Source organism: Tupaia chinensis, unplaced genomic scaffold (genome assembly GCF_000334495.1).
Source record: "Tupaia chinensis unplaced genomic scaffold, TupChi_1.0 Scaffold000090_1, whole genome shotgun sequence".
Classification (NCBI taxonomy): Eukaryota; Metazoa; Chordata; class Mammalia; order Scandentia; family Tupaiidae; genus Tupaia; species Tupaia belangeri.
This window is the reverse complement of record NW_006159552.1, coordinates 2,232,963-2,255,438: the sequence shown is the minus strand read 5'-3', so window position 1 is coordinate 2,255,438 and position 22,476 is coordinate 2,232,963. Positions and strand designations below refer to the sequence as shown.

Genomic DNA, 22,476 nt, shown 5'->3' with positions numbered 1-22,476 from the left:
TACGTGTTCGCGCTGGGTGTGCACGCATGTGCCTAGCACCTGGCTGGCTGAAGCTGGGGTGGTCTGCAGCATAAGGACCCTATTCGATGCCCCCTTCTCTTCTTCTGTGGGGACAAATGCCCAAATGTGTTTACGATGCATGGTTATCCCCTGTTCTGCATCCCTCCGTCACTATCTGAGGAAGACCGTCTGCTAGGATCAGTGCGTATTATTACCATAAAAACTGGGACCCAGAAAAGGACCTGAGACAGGACTTGTACGAGTGTCAATCCTGTCGCTACCTCTGCTGCCAAACGCTTCATCTACAAAATAATCTTCCTTGGGAAAAGGCAGCGTTGTATATAGGACTGCTCTCTCTGAAGATCTCTCACCATCTTTGCTCATAAAACTTTCTCTGAAGACCACAAGACTAAATACAACAAACATTTTCCCCAAAACAACCTGCAAAGAACTTTTAAAAGATATTTATATGTTTATTAGATTTCCTAGATTCATACACATAGACCAGCTTTACTGGAAAAGACAAGGGTTTCTTTCCTGTCTGAAATAATCACATGCTAGCCACTTAAAATTATATTTTATTTCAGAATACCATCTCCATTCGTAACTACTATTCTGCCGGAGGGTTTCAACAATTAAAACCACTATTCTTTGGTGTTAATAGTCCAAGTATTTTAGTAGAAGATTATTATTATTTGCTATAGGGCTCATGAGCTCACTAAGAGAGACAGAAGGAGGCAGAGAGACAGAGAGAGAAAGGGAGAGATCACCCCCCAGAGCACATGGCCATGACATAATCCCTTCTCTTTCATTCTCTCTCAGGATTTTGGGCGAGCGCACACACGTGCCCAGAATGTTTTTCAAGCCACTGGGTCTGAGACTCTAATAACAAAGCTGGCTATGTGGGATTCAGCTGCCTTCCCCCCACCCACCTGGCGAGCCCCAGAAGACATTCTTAAAACTCACTTTCTTGGGAACCAGCAGTTAACGTAATGGCTATGTCGCTGGACTCCCATGTAGTCAACCGCGGTTCGCGTCCTGGACCCGGTGGCTTAAAACTCACTCCAGGTGCGTGTGCGTGCATGCTCAAGATCCCAAGAGGAGAATGGAGGAGAAGGGATTGCGGCGTGACCATCCCCTCTGAGGGGTGATTTCTCGCTTTCTGTCTCTATGTCTCTCTCTGTCTGGCGAGCGCACACGCCCTATACCGAAAACCTCTCAAAAAATAAAAACTCACTTTCTTCAGATTGAGAAGACAGCAAACGCTCATTCAGAAAGTAGGATCCTGAGAAAACATGAATAAAAACAGTGTAGCTTTGGGGGCCAGCAGGTGACGTGGTGGTTAAGAGTGCTGGACTCCCACATGGCTGAATGCGGTTTCAATCTTGGACCTGGTGGCTTGTTTTCTCTCCTTCTCTCCCCACCTCCCTCTCTGATCAAATTAAAATAAATAAGTGGATAAATAAAGTTAAATAATTCTTAAAAAAAAAAAAAAAGCCAGTGTAGCTTTATACCTAATTACTTGCTGAAATATAGGCATGGTCTCTTTAGGGCAAATCATTTCTAAGGTATTTCTTACAATTGGGTATTAGTCACCGTTTCGAATGCTCTGGCTGTTAGTGGACAGTTACAAACAGTTGAAGCCAGCAAGCTCAACCAAATGAGCACTCTGCTCCTGAGCGTGGCGTTCAGGCAAACACAGACATTCCCAAATCAAGACACAAAAGTGGCGTCAACGTGGGGCCACTGGCCCTGTCTCTGCATCCTGGCAGGTACAAGTGCCCTCAGCTCTGGTGAGAACAGACCTGCGTGCATCCTCATGCTTCCCTAGGATAACTTTGCTTTTTTTTTTTTTGGAGAGATTTTCACTATAGGGCGCATGCGCTCGCTCGCCAGACAGACAGAGACAGACATAGAGACAGAAAGCGAGAAATCACCCCCCAAGGGGGATGGCCACGCCACAATCCCTTCTCCTCCATTCTCCTCTCGGGATCTTGGGCACGCACGCACATGCGCCCCAGCATGAGTGTTAAGCCACTGGGTCCGGGACGCGAACCACGGTCGACTACGTGGGAGTCCAGCGACGTAGCCATTACGCTAACTGCTGGTTCCCTAGGATAACCTTTTTTCTCATTCACCTCCACCTTCTCAATTTGTTGACTCTCAGAGCAATTAATTATACTGAATATATAACTCGGGTCTACACAAGAAGCCTCTCTACTGTAGAAAAATTGCATCAAAAGCAACACAAATTCGATGTAATTCATCTGACCCGAATACCTACAGACACAGCTCTCATGCACTGCCCAATGTGTGCAGGCCTTGCTGTGCCGATGAAGTGCTGTGAGATTACCTTCTGAAATTCTGAGTGATAAAGTATCTGCTCCAATAACGAACCATGGGAGGGGGTGCAAAATATACTTCTGTAACTCACTAGGTGCAGTCCAGTGAGCTGGGGAGAAAGCTGGACCCTCACTAGTTCTGCCCCTACTCAGGGTCCATCCCCTGGCTTCTCTGAGATCTTTCTCACGAGTGAAATAAACCTGAAATCACGTACAGAACTAAATCATTTCCTGAGTTTCTTTCTAATTTGTGTGTGTGTGTGTGTGTGTGTGTGTGTGTGTGTGTGTTTTGAGAGGTTTTTGCTACAGGGCGCGTGTGCTCGCCAGAAAGACAGAGAGACAGAAAATGAGAAATCACCCCCCCCCCAGGGGGGATAGGCATGCTGCGATCCCTTCTCCTCCATTCTCCTCGGGATCTTGGGCACGCACGCACACGCACCTGGCGTGAGTTTAAGCCACCAGGTCTGGGACTCGAACCATGGTCAACTACATGGGAGTTCAGCGACATAGCCATTACGCTAACTGCTGGTCACAATTATGGGAAAAGTTTCGATAGGAAGCTCAAATGGTATTTAGCAGGCCTTCCCCACATTACCTTACAGTTACATTATATGTAATTAGAACAATCCTAACATAGGCACTGAGATTCCATCATCAAAAACAGTTACAGGTTACATTAAAAAAATGTGCTCGGCCCCAGCAGACTTGTAATTAAGGCAAATATTTTATAGAAACACATCCATACATACACAAATACGTAAGGGTGTTTATACTTACTTCAGTTGTATAAATGTGAGTAAGTGTATTGAGGAATTAATACATGTCCACTGATAACATACATTTATTAATGATGACAAACAGAAAAATACCTAAGTGCTAAATGGTCAAAGCAGACTGTATTTCCCTAGCTAATTCTCCTTTCATTTTAGGAAACGCATGCTCTGTCTGCATCTGTGCCACAATCAGCATTTAACACTTGCCTCTGCAATGAATATTCATCCAAAATACAAAAAAGTTATCGGTGTACTGAGAAAGATAGTGGAGAAATTAAACTGCTTTTAAATTTGAAAATTAATTAAATACCTGATATTAAGAAATTATCAACATTTTAGTAACTATAATGTACTTTGCTTATAGTTTTTGAAGATTCCTTAGCTCTTAAAATCATATACTGAATTCATTATAGATAAAAGGATGTGACCTGCTTCAAACTAATCCATGATGAGGAAAGAGGAAGAACCAGTTAAGGGAGGGTATGGATAAAATGAGATTGGCTATGTACAGATCATTGTTAAAACTAATGTGGATACATAGGAAATTATTATTTTATCCTTTGTACTTTTAAATATATGTTTATAATTTCGTTTTGAAGAATCTCAAGATTCTTCAGACCAGAGCTAAAAAGACTTTATCACTCTTCTAGTTAAAACGTTCTTAGGAACCAGCAGTTAGCATAATGGCTATGTCGCTGGACTCCCACGTAGTTGACTGTGGTTCGCGTCCCGGACCCGGTGGCTTAAAACTCACGCCAGGCACGTGTGCGTGTGCGTGCCCAAGATCCCAAGAGGAGAATGGAGAAGGGATTACGGTGTGACCATCCCCCCTGGGGGGTGATTTCTCACTTTGTGTCTCTCTGTCTCTGTCTGTCTGGCGAGCACACGCGCCCTATAGCGAAAACCTCTGGAAAAAAAAAAAAAGTTTTTATGGGGTCAGCACATGGTATAAGATTAAGGTGGCTGGACCCTACATGGTCAACAACACAGTTCAAATGCCAGACCCAGGGGCATGTGGCTGTGTGCACAAAATCCAAGAGAAGAATGGAAAAGGGACTGCAGTGTGGCCATCCCCCTTGGGATTGGGATTTTCTTTCTCTCTCTCTCTCTCTCTCTCACACACACACACATACACACACACACACACACACACTAGGGTGAGCTCACTTGCCCTGTAGTAAAAAAAAAAAAACGTTCTTGTGGGCTGGCTCCACGGCCTGGTGAATAAGGCAGCCAGATTACACACGGCCAACTGCGCGGATGAAGTCCCAGACTCAGAGACAAGCAGCACACCAAGTACGTGTGCGTGTGTGTTGAGATCCCCAAAGGAAGGAGAGATGGAGGAGGAACTGTGGCATGATCATTCCCCACAGGGGGTACTTTCTCTCCCTCCTCCTCTCTGGTGTAGTAACACAAATTCTTTTTTTTTTTTTTATAATTTTTTTTTTTTTTTGGAGAGATTTTCACTGTAGGGCGCGTGCGCTCGCCAGACAGACAGAGAGACATAGAGACAGAAAGCGAGAAATCACCCCCCAGGGGGGATGGTCACGCTGCAATCCCTTCTCCTCCATTCTCCTCTCGGGATCTTGGGCACGCACGCACATGCGCCCGGCGTGAGTTTTAAGCCACCGGGTCCGGGACACGAACCGCGGTCGACTACGTGGGAGTCCAGCGACATAGCCATTACGCTAACTGCTGGTTCCCCAGCACGCACAAATTCTAGCCAACAAAAAACTTCATATATGTTAGGGTTTTCTACATTGTTTACATTAGTGGGATTTACTGACAAAAAAAAGGGCAAAGGCAGCATGTTCTGAATGTCATAGAAAAAAAACTAAATTAAAAATACCTCTAAATATTGGACTTTAGGAAATTGACATTGTATTGCTAGGAAATTTGAAGAGTAAGTTCATAGAGTTGTGCGATACAATGGTTTTACTTTCTAATGAAGAAACCAATGCATGAAGGTAACTTTAGACAAAGCTTATCAATAATAAGCTAAAGGATCCATGTGATAGACGGTCTCTTATTTATTTCACAGTGATGAGCACGTTCTGTAATATTCAGAGCGTGAGTCAATCGGTAAAAGGCTTCCCTTACATAAACTCTTGTTACCTTTTTTATTTCCCTGCCCAGAAACACTGATGTTAAGCAGCTTTGGATGAAGACATAACCTTGAGATGGTTGGAAAGAAATCGATATGGTGAACGTATGTGCCCCTCTATCTTCGAGACATATATATCATCTTTGCTAATAGAATGAAGGTCATCAGATATTCCATCTACAGGTGTAACAACAAGATATATGAAGATTTCTGGAATGTTTCCCATTTTGAATGCTGTTTTCATTAACTGCACACATACACCAAAACTCAAATATTTTTTCTTTTTTTTCTTTTTTTTGGAGAGGTTTTTGCTAGAGGTGCATGCACTCGCCAGAAAGACAGAGAGAGACAGAGAGACAGAAAGTGAGAAATCACCCCCAGGGGGGATGGCCATGCCGCAATCCCTTCTCCTCCATTCTCCTCTTGGGATCTTGGGCACGCACGCACACGCGCCCAGTGTGAGTTTAAGCCACTGGGTCCAGGACTCGAACCGTAGTCGACTACATGGAAGTCCAGTGACATAGCCATTATTCTAACTGCTGGTCCCCCAAAACTCAAATATTTTTATACCAAATGATGAATTCAGATTGTTTCCTATATGCCTAGGTCGGAAAATCCTTCAACCACAGGTCTTAGCTGCATCAGGTGAATACGGTCACTAAATGCCCTCTTTGGTGGAGAAGGTGACATTCACCAAGCACTTACAAGGTGTCTGGATGCTTCCTGCCTACCTACATAACTGACAGTCTTCACTCAGCTTCAATTGAGATTTTATCTCCACTGAGAAACTTCCTTAGATTTCCCCCCAACCAGACTGGGTCCTCTTGTCATATGTTCTTACAGAAGTCTGTACTCCTGGGATTAGCAGTTGGCGTAATGGCTATGTCGCTGGACTCCCATGCAGTCAACTGCTGTTCGAGTCCCAGACCTGATGGCTTAAACTCACTCCGGGCGCGTGTGTGTGCGTGCCCAAGATCCCGAGAGGAGAATGGAGGAGAAGGGATTGTGGTGTGGCCATCCCCCCTGGGGGGTGATTTCTCACTTTCCATCTCTGTCTTTTTCTGTCTTTCTGGTGAGTGCAGGCACCCTTCAGCAAAATCCTCTCCCCCAAAAAAGAAAAAGAAGTTGTACTCCCTACTTCGTAACAGTCTTTACAATTATACATAAATACATTCCCTCGTGATCTTTAACATCGTGTGTCTCTCCCACTATTCTACCAGCCCCAATAGGTCAGAGGCACTGGGCGCAGCTCGCCACTGCACTTCCCCTGCACAGCCTCCAGCATGCTCAGTATCATCCTGGCTGTGCCCGGATCTTCCAGGAGCTTACAAAATACTAATGCCTGGACTCCACCTGCCGAGACGCTAACGTAATTGGTGCGGATGGTGTAGAGGCCAGGAGGGAATAGTCATGAAAAACAGCCAAGGGATTCTGATGGGCTGTCCAGTTCAAGAGCCCTACCAAACAGTGTACTCCAAACTTACTGGTTGACTCAACACAGAAATAAACATGTCAGTAAGATACGCTAAGGACTCTCAAAACTACAGAGTATGTGCACATTTGCTGTCAATTTTTCTTGCTAGAAATCATTAATGATATTAACAGGAATTTTGACATGTAGCAATAAAAAGATGTTTGAGTTTTCTTAAATATATATAGAAAAGAACGGCCTCAGAACTGGAAGTATGCAAACCCAAATTCACGACAAATCTGTAATAATTTATATACGTAATGGTGACCTCCCAGTTACACTGCTGTGGCAGGACTGTTCTTGTTCCTTGCCCAAGCCCTCGTGTGGACCTGAAAGCACCATATTCTCATTGTACGTCACCCATGTTGGAGCTTGAGCCGCTGGCCCTGCGCGAGTCAAGCTTGGCACAGCAGCCCTGGGGCGCCTCTCCTATCTTCTGCCACTCCTCCTCCTCTGATTTCACAACATAATGTCTATCTGTTTCCCCCCTGCCCTGGGGTCACTCTTTCTTCCTCTCCTTTGCAGGATTCTTATCTTCCACCAGGCACTTCATACCATTCCCTCAGGATTCTGTCCTAAGTTTTCTTCTTTTCTCATCTCCTTGGGAGAAACTCCTAAGGCCCATCTGTATGCAGTCCACACCAAATCTCTTGCTCTTCAAATCCAGCTCCCTCCTGGATATTTCTACACTTGCATGTCGGACTACTCCAAATCAATCCATCCAAAGAAAAGAGGGAGATCTGTTTTCTCTCCCAGGTTCTCTAATTCAATGTATCATCCTTCCAACCAGCTGTCATGGTCATATCTCTGGTAACTACCCTTTAACCCTTTCTTCTTATTTTTCAGCACCTAGTCCTATTAGTTTGAGTTTATTTTTCCAATGGCTCTGAAATCTCTTTACTTCTCCACATTCCGACCACCTCCATGCTATGGCATGCCAGCCTCCTACCTGGTTTCACCACTCCCGTCTTGCATTCTTACCTGTGGAAACCAGGGTCATCATCTTTTTAAAAAGTAAGTCTGGGGACCAGCAATTAGCATAATGGCTATGTCGCTAGACACCCATGTAGTCAACTGTGGTTCGAGTCCCAGACCCGGTGGCTTAAACTCATGCTGGGCACATGTGCATGCAAGCCTAAGATCCTGAGAGGAGAATGGAGGAGAAGGGATTGCGGCATGGCCATCCCTCCTGGGTGGGGGGGTGATTTCTCACTTTCTATCTCCCTGTCTCTCTCTGTCTGTCTGGCGAGTGCACGAGCCCTATAGCAAAAATCTCTCCAAAAAAAAGTAAGTCTGGGGCCAGCCCATGGGATTATGGTTGGGGGGCTGGATCCCACATGGCTGACTACATAGTTCGAAAGCCAAGACCCAGCAGATTGAAAACCACATCAGATGTGTGTGCATAAATGCCTAAAATCCCAAAAGGAGGGAGAAATGGAGGAAAGGGGATAGAGGCCCAATCATTTCCCATGAAGGGACATTTTCTCATTATCTCCCTCCCCACACACCCCCAAAAGCACATGACCCCTCCGGCAAAAACATTTTAATTTCTTTTTAGTTTTTCATGAAGGGACATTTTCTCATTATCTCCCTCCTCACACACCCCCAAAAGCACATGACCCCTCCTCTGGCAAAAACATTTTAATTTCTTTTTAGTTTTGCTATAGGGCAAAAGTGCACTCGCTGGAGAGAGACAGAGAGAGCGAGAAGGGGGAGAAGGGAATTAAGAAATGGCCATGCCACAATCCCTTCTCCCCCATTCTCCTCTAGGAATTTTAGGTACGTGTGCACATACACATACACATGCCCGGCATGTTTTTGAAGCCACCAGGTAAATTGCAGAGTCAGCCATGTGGGATCTAGTTGCCTTAACAACACTACTGGCTGACCCCCGAGTGTGTCTTTCTCTTGCTCGAAACCCTTCAATGGCTCTTGCATAATCCTCTAGATAAACTCTGAACCCCTCCAATACCTACCTAGTGCCTTCTAACTCCAGCCTGGCGTTTGCTGCTCTGATCAAGTTCTGTCTAAGCTCCAATCACACAAAACTCAACAGCCTTCTCTTGCTTGAAATCCTGTGCACATCTGACCTTTTCCTGGGGTGGTCTTTAGCTAGCTCTGTCTTCCTCTACTTCAACTGGACAGTACAGGTCTTCTTCAGATCTTGAAACAGATGTCACTTTCTTCAGATCTCAGATTGTTACTTCCCTAAACTCAAAACTCTGAGTCAGATGCTATTCCTAACTGCTACCGGGCACTTCCAGCTTGGCCAGTGTCTTTTTTTTTTTTCAAAATACACAGCTATTTTATTTTTTAAGAGTTATTTATTTCAATTTAATTTATTTATTCATTTAATATTTTCTTTGGAGAGGTTTTTGCTACAGGGCACGTGCGCTCGCCAGTCAGACAGACAGAAAGTGAGAAATCACCCCCCAGGGGGGATGGCCACGCCGCAATCCCTTCTCCTCCGTTCTCCTCTCAGGAACCTGGGCACGCACGCACACGCGCCCGGTGTGAGTTTCAAGCAACCGGGTCCAGGACTCAAACCGTGGTCGACTACATGAGAGTCCAGTGACAGAGCCAGTACGCTAACTGCTGGTACCCATTTATTTTCATTTGACCAGAGAGACACAGAAAGAGACAGAACGTGAGACAGCAAGCCACCAGGTCCAGGACTCAAACCGTGGTCAGCCATGTGGGAGTGTCCAGCGCCTTAACCACCACACCACCTGCTGGTCCTGGGCCAGTGTCTTTAATAGTCACCGTCTCCTTCACTATTTTGTAAGCCTGCTTGAGTCAGGCATTTGGTCTATCATCTTTTCTTTTTTTAATATTGGACTTCATGCAGTTTGTTTTTTATTTATTATTTATTTATTTATCGACTCATTTTTTTATTATTATTATTTTTTAATTTGACCAGAGAGAGAGAGAGAGAGGGAAAGTGTGAAAGCAAGACACCAGGTCCAGGACTCGAACCATGGTTGGCCATGTGGGAATGTCCAGCACCTTAACCACCACGCCACCTGCTGGCCCCTGGTCTATCATCTTGACGACTATATCTTTGGCCCCCAAGTACATCTAGAACATAGCAGACATTCATTATACAAATAAAAGGCAATAAATGCAAATGCAGCTTCGACTTCTCTATTCGAACTTACCTTATAGCCTTTGCACAGGCTGTTCCCTTTCTCAGGCCAGAGTCTCCTCCTTCCACTACTTAGCTAATACAGAGCCTTCTCTGAGATACCTCCCCACATCAACCTTCTAAAACAGTCTTGCAGTTACTCCTCTTCAGGGTATCCTGCTATTTTTCTTTTTATCACTTGTCTCAACTCATTTGATTAGATACACATTTACTACCTTTTCCTTCCTCTGCCAGCACCTCCGTGAAGCAAGGACTATATCTCTGTATTCACCACTGTCTTATCTAATACTTGTCGTAGTTTCTGGTACAGAAGAAGGACTCAACGTGCATTGAATGAGATAGTGAGTGAGCTAACATCATTTCTACACTGGATCGCCTGCCGTGAAATTTTAACTGTTTCTGGAAACAAACCTTTGTCAATATGGCTGGTCAACCATAAAACCAGACAGACTAGAAGTTTTCTCCCTTCCTGTTCTGTTACTCACTTTTAGGGATAGCGAACGCTACCTAGGGCAAAACAAAAACAAACCTAGAAATGCATGAACAGAAGAAACAGGTACCGATACAAAAAAAAAATTGGTATTTCCCTTAATCATTAGGCATTACTGAAATATTTTTAAGTGACATAAAGAAACAGCATAATAAATGAGAAGCAAAATTCTTGCCTTTCAGGTCTTTCACATAGCCTTCTTTACAGCTGTGCATGAGCTGAAGGATCCATTTGTGCTGGGCTCCGATACATTGCCAAGCAGGGTCACCGGATGCATGAAGGTCAGACAGGTACCTAAAAGAACAAGTGCTAGGTTAACCAAGTGGGCTTCCTCTGCCACAAATAAGGCCAAGGAACAGCAGTTAGCATAATGGCTATGTCGCTGGACTCCCATGTAGTCGACTGCAGTTCAAGTCCTGGACCTGGTGGCTTAAACTTACGCTGGGCACGTGTGCATGCATTCCCAAGATCCTGAGAGGAGAATGGAGGAGAAGGGACTGCGGTGTTTCTCACTTCCTGTCTCTCTCTGTCTTTCTGGCGAGTGTACGTGCCCTTAGCCAAAAAATAAAATAAAATAAAAAATAAGGCCAAGAAGAAAAAGCTAGCAAATTTTAAAAGCATTACTTATTTTTTAAAGAATTTCTTAAAATTTAACTTTACTTATTTATTCATTCATTTTAATTTGACCAGAGAGAGAAAGCGAGAGAGAAAGTGAGAAAGCAAGCCACCAGGTCCTGGACTCACACGGCGACCAGTCATGAGGAGTCCAGCGCCAATAACCACCTCATCACCTGCCAGTCCCAAGCATTACATTTTTTTTTTTTAGGAAAAAAAAAATTTTTATTAATTGGCTCATCAATATTAGTCTTTAACATTTACTCCTCACTACAATATATTCACATATTTCTTCACTTCATAATGATACGGTTTAAAAATTAACTGTAAAAAGACAACTAAAAGACAAAGAGAGCTTATAGTGATCTTATCTTCTTGGTGAGGAGTTTTCTTTATATTTGCATTTACTTCTCAGAGGGTTTCTACTTAGTTCAAGGTCATTATATTAAATACAAGTCGGACAGAGGACACAGGCTGATTTTTTTTTTTTAATTTCAGCTGTTTTTTTTTTTTTCATTTCTTTCTGATATGAAATACAGCCACTGGATGGCAGTGCGACTCTGTTTTCTATGAGGAGCTAATGGGGGTAAGTGAAACTTATGGCTTCTTTCTCTTAAGAGAATTGATGACAACATGTAGTTACCTCCAGCACCTATAATAACTTGTGACTTGAGAAACATTTCTTTAGAAAGTATAGATGGATCTTTTTCTTGGTCTTTAAATAGTTCATAAAAATATTTAAAGTCTTCTCCGTACATAAAATACAAAAAAACTCCCGTATAGATAGTTTAAATGTATTTCAGCTGAAAATTTCCTATCAAATGTAATTTTAAGATTTGGCCTTCTGCTCTCACAAAGTACATACATATAACAAGCCAAAGTCCAATTAAAGCAACCCCAAGAGCTTGTCCAATGAATTCACTGTCTTAAAATTATTCTTAAAACATAAGATGTCCTTGGTCTTGGGGTTAAAATTTTTGTTCGATGACAAACACGGCCTGGTGCTCGCAGCACCTCTCCAGGAATGGAGATGCATTACTCAGAGATCTCAACCAGCAGGTGATTAGAGGAGAGACAAGTATATTTTGTAACAGGTCAACAATAAAGGGAATGCTGAGAAGAAAGCCCACGTCATACTAGGAACGACAACCCATGCTGACTTGGACCTTCACAAACGAATGGGTAGGGCCTGGCTCCAAGGAGAGCGGGGCCTGCAGTCACCTGCACAAGGACGATTTCACAGAGTGGCCCACACGGCACGGCTGCCTCCTCCCCAACACTGTCTACATGCTGCAGACAGACTGTCTCTGCATGGAAGAAACCTATCGCCTTATATAAAGGCACCTAGAGCTAGTCCTCATCCAGGAGACCGGCGTCCTGAGAAGCTACAATGTAACACACCACACTGACTTTGGCATACAGAGTTCATTCCAAAGCTTCCAAGTCCAGTCTGACTCTTCCTCTCACAGAAGGGTGTCCTCTTTTATTATCTGGGATATAAACATAACAAACAGTACGACCTGTCTTTTCTTTCTAAGAACATGTGGTTTTAGTCCTTCTCGCTAGGGTAACCTGCTTCAGTATTTCCCTAGATACTTGGTTTCTTTTGTTTTTTTGTTTGTTTGTTTGTTTTTACCTCCAATTATTTCTGTAGTGTGTTTCCTAACCCTTTTATTCCCATAACTCTCAGATTTGGTATTAGTTGTAAAATATAGTAATATTCATTAGGGAAACTGCATTCTCTTAATGTGTAAGCTACTGAATAGGAATGCAGATGGTCCATTATAAGGGGGCTTTATCAACCACAAGTGAGAAATCAGTAAGCTTCTTTGCTAACAATTTTTAAAATTTTTAAGTCTGACTATGTCCCTGCAAAATTTACTTATAATTATCTTTCCACCATCTTAATGGTTATCAAAATTGTTTAATAACAGTATTGTAAAGAAAGATGTTAAATCTTTCTTTTTTTATTTATTTTAATTTAACCAGAGAGGAAGACTGAGAGAGAGAGAGAATGCAAGCTGTTATGTCTGGGACTCGAACCATGGTCAGCCATGAGGAAGTCCAGCACCCCTAACCACCATTCCACTTACTGGCTCCTTCTCTTAAAAACTCTAGAATGTGTCAGTATAAAAGTATAATTTGAGGGGCCAAGAGGTGGTGTGGTGGTTTAGGGTGCTGGACTCCCATATGGCAGATCATGATTCGGGTCCTAGACCTGAAAACTTGCTTTCTCACTTTCTTTCCTTCTCTTCTGGAAATAATAAAATAATAATAATAATAAATAAAGTGAAATAAAATAATTCTTTTTTTTGAGAGTTTGTTTTTTTTTTTTTTTTGCTACAGGGTGCATGCGTGCACCAGACAGAGAGACAGGAAGTGAGACATCACCCTCTGTGGTGATGTGGGTGGCCATGCTGCAATCCCTTCTCCTCCATTCTCCTCTTGGAATCTTGGGCATGCATGCACATGCACCCAGCATGAGTTTAAGCCACCAGGTCTGGGACTCCAACCCCAGACAACTACATGGGAGTCCAGAAATGAAGCCATTATGCCATCTGCTGGTCCCAAAATAAAATAATTCTTAAAAAAAAAAAAAAAAAAAAAGGACAATTTGAGCAGGGCCTGCAGGTGGCATAGGGGTTAAAACACTCACGTCCAAAATCTCTTGGAGACTGTGGTCATCTCCCGTGAGGAGTGACTACTCACTTTCTCTCTCTCTCTTTCTCTCTGTCTCTGTCTCTGGAACACATACCGTATAGCAAAAATCTTTTAAAAAAGGGTATAATTTGTGCTAGACTTTTCCGTTAAGTTTCTTTTCTTTTATAAAAAAGGAACCTTAAAAATATGTAGTTTCATTTCAAAGATCTTTGCTTAGAACATGATATGTGTTATTGCTATTTTTTTTTTAAACTTATTTTTTTGAGAGAGAGAGATTTTTGCTATAGAGTGTGTGCACTCATTGGAGAGACAGAAAGCAAGAAATCACCTCCTGGGGGATGGCCAGGCCATAAGCCCTTCTCCTCCATTCTCCTCTCGGGATTTTGGGCACGTAAGCACATGTGACCGGCATGGATTTCAAGCCACGGGGCCAGGACTCAAATCGCGGTTGGCCACATGGGAGTTCAATGATTCAACTACCACAAGACCTGCTGACCCCTAAAAAGACTTTTTAGAAAGAAAAACAAGGTAAAGAATGTCAATTATGATGAATATGAATTCAGTATTTTAAAATTTAAGAATTAAAGAAGTTTTAGCCATATTCTGATGTGTATTTTTAACAATTACCAGGGATGGGACCACACTGACGTGGGAAGCAGTACACAAAGCTTTTCTTGCTAAATTCACTGTTACGCCACCTACCACATCAGAGAGAATACATTTAGCAAAAGTGAGCAAGAAGTCTTTAATTATATAAAACTGTAAACAAAAGCAAGACAATACAGCAGTAATCTGATTTTCAATCCTACCATGCCTAACTTGGATTATGTAAGAAAACTAATTTGGATGCCTCTTTGTTGATGATAAAGCTGTCTCCACCCCCTCGGTACTCATAGTACCACCTTAGATTTCCAAGTCCAACAGACAGACTCAGTTCTGATCTCCTTTTTCCTTTTATTAATGACTAAAAGAATAATCTGAAAAAGTAACAGGGGACCAGCAGCTGGCGTAATGGCTGCAGTTCAAATCCTGGACCTGGTGGCTTAAACTCACACCAGGCGTGTGTGCATGCATGCCCAAGATCCTGAGAGGAGAATGGAAGAGAAGGGATTGCGGTATGGCCATCCCCCCAGGGGGTTAATTCTCACTTTTTGTCTCTCTGTCTCTCTCTGTCTTTCTGGGGAGCGCACATACCCTATAGCAAAAAAAAAAAAAAAAAAAAAAAAGTTACAGAATTATTCATTATCTTCTCAAAGCAGCAGAACTAAAATACAAATTAAAAAAGAAGTAAACTATTGCTGGCATTCTTGTCCTGTTCCCTTTGAAGTCACAAGGAAAAAATGCAGTTACATAAGTAATTTAAAAGCATCTTTTCTGATACTATCCTCATTTAATGTCATCCAGCAAGTTAACTAGTCACAAGAACTGTACATTAGTTATCGAAGTAGATAACAATAAAGAAATTATACACTCATAAGGCAAATTTATCACTATGCCACCTTCTGGCATACGCTAGGCAAATTTAACACAGCAAATGAACAGGTAAATAAATATCAAAAGCACAAACAGTGAAGCAAGAGCACTGGACACCCAATGCCCACCAGCTGTGAGAGCAGACATGAAGGACGCTCCACCTTCTGGGGACTCTCCTTTCTATGTAGAAACTGAAGTTAGAGAGCTATAGCTTTACATGTCTATACTTCTACCAGCCAGAAACTTCCTCCAATGTGCCTTCTTTCCTTACCAACGGAGCTTAGAGGAAAGCCAGGGTAGGATTTATAACCAGACAACTCCTAGCTGGGTGTGCGGGGCAAACTGGGTTTCTTCACCTGTGTGATGGGCATGACAAGGGCCCCTTTATGGTGCTCTGGAGGACAGAAGTGGGTGTTGGGAACACACCCACCATGAGGCCGTGGTGGCAGCAACCCTTTCTAGTGCTGTCTCTATCCTCCTGCCCGTGCCTCCACTCAGCTTCCTCTGCGGAACACATGTGCTCCAGAGACAACAGCTCCCACGCCGCCATCTGCCTGACCACGGGACACAGGTCTGCGTGTGGACCCTTGTCCCGTCCACACTGCACATGGCAGCCTCCAGGCGCTTTCTACTAATAATAGTTAACTGAAGTGATTTTCAATGATCACATGGGTGATGGCAGCCAATGCATGAATACAGGTAGTCTATCACTTTATAACTACTGCGTACTGAGTAAGCTAGTCACTAAACTTGGAAACTAACAGCTTATTCTGTGAACAAAGCCATACTCAAAATATCCCAGCAGAAAACAAAGTTAACATTTTTTAATCACAATTATAAAAACCTTAAAATTCATATGCTTTGTCTCCAAAACCTGTAAAATACATTGACTATTTATGTGCTAGTGCTATGTTAAATCCTTAAATGTATTCCCTTTTTTTTGGAGAGCTTTTTGCTATAGGGCATATGAGCTCACCAGAGAGACAGAAAGCTAGAAATCACCCCCAGAGGGATGGTCATGCCGCAATCCCTTCTCCTCCATTCTCTCTCGGGATCTTAGGCACGCACGCACAGGCGCCCAGCGTGAGTTTAAGCCACCTGGTCCAGGACTTGAACCATGGCCGACTACATAGGAGTACAGTGACATAGCCATTACGCTAACTGCTGGTCCACTTAAATGTATTCTTGATTATCTTTGCAACTACCCTGAGATGCAGGGTGTTATCAAGTCTATTTTACAGATGAAGAGACTGAAACAGAGAGCTCAACTAAGTTACCCGAAGTGAACAGCTGGTTCTTACTGTGGGGTACTGCTTCCTTCTAAAGCCTTCTCTTCATATCCTCTGTGATCTATCTCTTTAAATATTATTGCTTTCTTATTTTCTTTTTTAGGTATTCCCACTTAGTAACTTTCTCTTTCACTGATCAATAAAGGCTTGTAAATATGACAGATATTCAAGTCCTTCCAGAACTTCCTCTGTTGTTGAGCCAAAGCACACTCCTGTGGCATGAGGAATTTCCCACCCTGGGAAAGGCAGAATTCTGCTCAAAACCATGCAGGGACCCCCAGCATCACAGACTGTGGGTTCCCACAGGACCCAGCACCCCCCCTTCTATACCACACTGTCCAGCAGGAGGAAGATGTAACAAAGAAATGAGGCTACTTTTCTTGTCCCTAAAAGGTGAGGACCCCATAACTACTCGCAAATTCACATACAAAAGAATTTTGATGTCTTGCACCAGGTACCCCTCAATTTCTGCCATTTGTCTTCCCTCGCACTATTTCATCAATCTACTAATTAATTAGCTTTCAGGGTGACCTGATGGGTCCTGTACTAAATCAATACGCGTGACTTGGTAAAATGCTTACGGAAGTTTTACCTTATGTAACGTTTTTGGTCATGTAAAGTAGATGGTGTCTCAAGCAATTTATCCACAAGTAATTCCCTTAAAGCTTCAATTCGCGTTTCTACTTCAGCGTAATCTGTTTAAAAGAAAATGCACAAGATTTACAGAATGGATATTTACAATCAAATTTCACAAAGCAGGGCAGTGGTTGCTTTTAAGGGGCTGGGATAGAATGAGAAGAGGCATAAGAGAGCTTTCTGGAGACAGCAAAACGTTAATCTTTGTAGTTTCCAGGGGGTGCACACGTTTGTCAAAATTCACTCATCTGTCACAGGTGAGGTCTAGGCATTTCTCTGCATGTAAATTTTTAAGCACGATAAAAAAATCAATTTGGTTTTCGGAGTCCTTATGGATTTCAATTTTAAATTTAATGCAGAGCCCTGTGGTATTTCTTCTAGTTGACAGGGCTTTCTGTTACAGGGCATTATAAGCTTGTCTTATTTTCTGTAATTGTGGAATTAGAGAAAATTTTAAAAGATGTTGACTGTACTTTAAACTAAGGTCGGAAGCATAAATAAGATGGTTTTCCTAAAGAAATAAGAGTTAAATGTCGATTTTCACCTCTATAAAATAGCTGTCATTGATTCTTTCCAGCAAAAAAGACTTTAATAGCATCATGATTAACGAATGGCACAGAAGGTCTGAGACTAACCTACAATTGTGGCTGCTCATTTTTGCTACATCTCAGTGAGAAAAGCCATGATGTTATTTTTGAAGTAATTGTTTTACATTTTAAAGGGAGTACCATATAAACATAAAACTAAAATGCACATAACATTCTTTGCAAAAATATATTCCACGTTCTTCCTGTAAACGGAAGGCAGAAGATCTAAAAGTAATACACAAATCTTACATTTCTTGAAAACTTGCACCTCCGTTTTCCCGAAGAGTGACTTGGCCTTCTCATAATCGTTAATAACCACATCATAATCACCCTTTAAAAGAAAGAAACATTTTGGAGACTTGTCAATAAATAAAGCGTGATGGAGACACTTGGTTAAGACAGAAAAAAACGTTAAGAAATCTGTAACATTTACAACATTGATAACTATGTATGCAAATACATACTCTACCTTTTGAATATTCCTTTCAATGTTTAAAGGAAGGTTGAAAAGAAACTTAAATCGCTGAAGCACATTGAGCGCATTTCTAGTGGAATCTGCCTTGTCCTTTCGACCAAGCACTTCTTGAAACAGCGTGTCTGCAGTGTTACTCGCTTCTATGTCAAAAGGAGAAAAGGAAACTTAGATAAAAGGTTATTTTAATCAGGAAACCTCTATGTCTAAACCGAGCAGCAGATGAAACAAAATGTCAGACTGCTATTGCAGTTTTAAATTTTAAATTAAAACTCCGCAGACTACTTTTTAAAAGTCAGCTATGTTATAGATCTTTTAGGATCTGCTAAAATAAAATTTCCATTTTGCCTGCTAGGTCGTTTCATATGTTAAGAATGCTATTCAATTAAAAACCACCATATTTACCTGGTCCAAATAAAATCTCTAAAATGAATTTATTTCAATTTATTTTACTTAAATTTATTTAGAGCAATTATGGACCCTCAGATTATTTCATTACTTCAGACAATAAGGGTAAAACATACACACGCATACATGCACATGCACATACGTGCACTCTCTCTCTCTCTCTCTCTCTCACACACACACACACACACACACACACACACACACACACATTAGAGAAGTTCCACGGACTCAACATGTACATATAAGGCAACAAAACAAAACAGTTTTCAAAAAAGCTGTTCAAAAGAAGTATTTTAAAGTTAATCCCACATCTTGGTAGAATTTTCTCTTTCTGTAGCAGGCACAGAAAATTATGTAAGCGACTTAAAATTAGAAACTTGCACATTGTTATTAATATTTCTTAAATCGGCTAATTCTGATCAAAGTATACATGAACTAGGAATTTCGGAAATTTTTTTAAAACCTAAAAGAACTTAAATGATATGAATCACTGTACTGAAAGAGCTGCTTTTTATCTAAAGCAAAATTATCTGTGTACAAAAAATAGTCCAAATTTTTCAACTTGTGAATTATTTTTAATTAGCCACATAGAAAGGGGAGAAAAGGGATAAACCGTTTTTGGCTGTTTGATGGCTGCTTGTAAAAAGTTTCTACATTATCTGGTCTGGTGACTATACATTAAGCAAAGATGAAAAAATGACCTCAGTCTCACTGGGTGGCTTGCATGCCACATTCCCTAGGCCACACTGTGGGTGGCCTGATCCTGTTAAAGGTCGTCTTTGTAACATGATTGTTTTATCTAAATAATGTTTAAATTCTGTTGAAATTTTAAAGGCCTGATATAAAAACTGTATTTTGTCAAGATAGCTGTTTTTACCACATGCTATTTAAGGCAGAATATTAAACTTCTATTTAAGATGAGAAAGAGTATATTCCCTTCTTGTCACCAAGTCACACAATAGAGGCTAAATGAGTATTTAACATCTGATTATCACGGTTGAAAGTTTTCTTCTTCAAAGAAAATTATTTTAAAGGATTTGTTTATCATTTTAAGAATATAGATTTCATGAATTGAAGCTTCAGAAATGAACAGATAGATGAATGGACTGACTATATTAAAAGATAATTACTTATGTATGGGATTTATATGTTAAATCACCAAACACTATTTTTTGTACGACGAAGAAATTCGGGGCAAAATGTATAAGAATTCAAAATTAGATTTTTCTCATCTTACTTTAAAAGCCATACAAAATTACCAACTAATCGTTTTAATTCCTCTGAAAAAAATGAAATAAATACAGGAATAAAACCTACTTGTAATTAAATAAAATGTAAACATTTTGTAGAGAAAAATTAACAGGCAGAAATAATAAACTATAAAATTTTAATTTATCCATGCAGAAATGTACATATTCATTTTTCGAGCATTTTAATTTATGCAAGAATGAAAATGATAAATTATGAAATTATTATTTTACTTTCTACGCAACGCCCATTATTATTCTGTTGGGAATTTTATCCTATTACAGTAAAATTGTAGTTCACAGTCCTGATAACTGGATGACATACCCAAGAATAAAATACAGTGAAGCACTGAGACCGGGATTCAGGCAAGCAGATAAAAATCACCAGCAGCTCGCAAAATGGATTTTATGTTTTTCTTCTCTAGGACGGCTAGTAAGAAAATAAAACTAAGTGAAAGGGATGCTCTTCATACCTAAGGCTGAGGTCACAGATGAAGTATCAGTAAGGCATCTCAACAGCCATCAGGAAAAGCCCCGCTAATCCATATGACATCCTCACCAAGTTCTCACACCAACCACACTGATTTTAAGAGCGCTAGCAGGGGATTCGAACTTCCTTCGTGTAAGCACCGAACAAATCGAACTGGACCAGATGGGTCTGAGAGCCATAATCTTGGGCCTTACAGGCTACAAAACCAACCATGGTCTACAGTTATCAGGCCTGGACAAGTCTGCATCTGAAATTTGGTCTCTTCTCCTCACCCAGGGACGGTCTCAACACCAGCTAGTTTGACACTGTCATTGCTGCAGTTACACACAAACCTCGAAACTAACAGTGATGCTATTGCTGCAGTGCGGTGGCAGCCACTGCTGAGACTGGCTCATAGGTTCTCCTTCGATATGAGATGAGAAGAGACCTCCATGCACACTAATCAGTCGAACTCGTACCTGCTCACAGATCACGACAATGAAAAAAATGTTGCAATTGTGCTAAGGACTCATGTCACCTAGAAAACCTAGCCGTATCATTTTGGGCCTGTTTATTTAAAGTAAACATACTTTTTCTTACTCCAAACTGACCATTACTGCTATTGACACTGGTACTGACACTTGAGACAGTAGATAGCAGAAATGTGTTTTAATTTGTACCCTCCTATTGATGGGAATTGTGGGAGTCAGGAGTCTCCCACCACCTTTACTCGCCACACACAATTTATCCCCAAAATTGGCAACTTGAAATAAGATTCAAAAATGAAACATTAGGCCACCTGGAAAATTAAGGTAACTCTAGAATATATACTCAAACTCACAGCAAAACCAGAAGCACAAAGAGACCAAACAGCTTGCTGTAGGCATCTCAGTTTCAACAGTCTAGAAAATTACTAGGTAGCCTATTATCTATAACATAATGACATGACGTGAGTAGTAATATTTAATTCTTGTTTAAAACACCATGCCTTACACTGGAATCCCACAGCACTACATGAAATACACAAAACTGGTTCCTGTAGCTGAAAAGGAGCCTAAGTTGATTCATACAGCCCTCCAGGGCCAACTGTTCACATCTCTCCTCAACTTCAAGTCAAGTCTGTACCTTGAACTCAACCAATAAATGGGAGGATAGGAGTATTTATACCTTGGAAATTGGAGAAGGCTAATAATACTAGGGTGGGTTTCCTTTCATCTTTCCTTTTAAAAAAAAAATGCTATTTGTTAAATATTTGCCAGTAAACCACTGAATAGAAGTCAATTCTGAGTCAGCACGTGGCATGGGGGCTAAGGTGCTGAACTTCCACCTGGGCGAAGAGATTTGAGCCCCAGACCTGGAGGCCTAAGAATCACACCGTGGACACAAGCGTGTATTGGCATGTGCCCAAAATCCCATCCCTTTTACGGAAGAGAAGGGATTGTGGCATGGCCATACACTCTAGAGGAGTGATTTCTCACTCTCTCTCTCTCTCTCTCTCTCCTGCAAGCGCACGTGACCTATTGGCAGGAGGGGCGGGCCTTATAAAAAATTTAAAAGTCAGCTGCTTCTTCACAAACTTGACTCTTATTGGTATCTTTAGTGTTCTAAGTCCTTAACTTTCTTATTTTAGTTTCACACATAATACTTGGGTTCAAATCATTCAATCTCGTTAATTCAGTTAACAAGCCACATGCTGATAGCTCCCAAATCTATAGGTCAAGATGTGTCCACAAGCTTAAAACTAATCTTTAAAAACATTTGCACTGGCTCACTGCGGCATGGTGGTTAAGGCTGCTGGATCCCACATGGATGAGTAAGCAGACCTGGTGGCTCACGCGCAAGTGTGCCAAAACCCTGAGAGAAGAATGGACTACGATGTAGCCACTTCCCCAGGGGATTCCCCCCACCCCTGTCTCCTGTCTGTCTCTCTGTGGTGAGTGTGTGTGCCCGGTAGCAAAAACAAAAACAGAAATATATTCTCTAGCCATGTAATAATGATAGCTAAGGTACTGAGTACTTACTCTATGCTGGGTGTTATTCTAAAAACGTCCCAGGTATTAATTCCTTCCACGGTTGCTTCTGTCCCTGTAACATAGGCACTGTCTTCATCCCCAATTCATAGCAGAGGCAACCAAAAACAGACAGAGGTTGTTTAACCTGCTCAACGTGACATGACGAGGAAACAGTAAGAGCTAGAGAGATGCTCATTGATAACATCCTCAGGAACCTGTAAGTCAACATTTATAATCTGAACTGAATTTCCTCTATATGCCTTTATTTTTTTTTTTTTTTGC

The 22,476-nt window shown here is 41.6% G+C and overlaps 1 protein-coding gene across 2 annotated transcripts in view; it reads right to left on the bottom strand.

Annotated features, from left to right (window-relative positions):
• EXOC2 (exocyst complex component 2) overlaps positions 1 to 22,476 on the bottom strand; it is a 194,424-nt gene that overhangs the window by 128,026 nt on the left and 43,922 nt on the right. For both annotated transcript variants that reach the window (XM_006143053.3, XM_027769779.1), the window contains exons 8-11: positions 18,056 to 18,201; positions 17,836 to 17,917; positions 16,956 to 17,058; positions 10,501 to 10,619 (exon numbers count right to left, since the gene is read on the bottom strand). In XM_006143053.3, the coding sequence (XP_006143115.1) occupies positions 10,501 to 10,619; positions 16,956 to 17,058; positions 17,836 to 17,917; positions 18,056 to 18,201 (450 nt within the window). The remainder of the gene's footprint in view (positions 1 to 10,500; positions 10,620 to 16,955; positions 17,059 to 17,835; positions 17,918 to 18,055; positions 18,202 to 22,476) is intronic.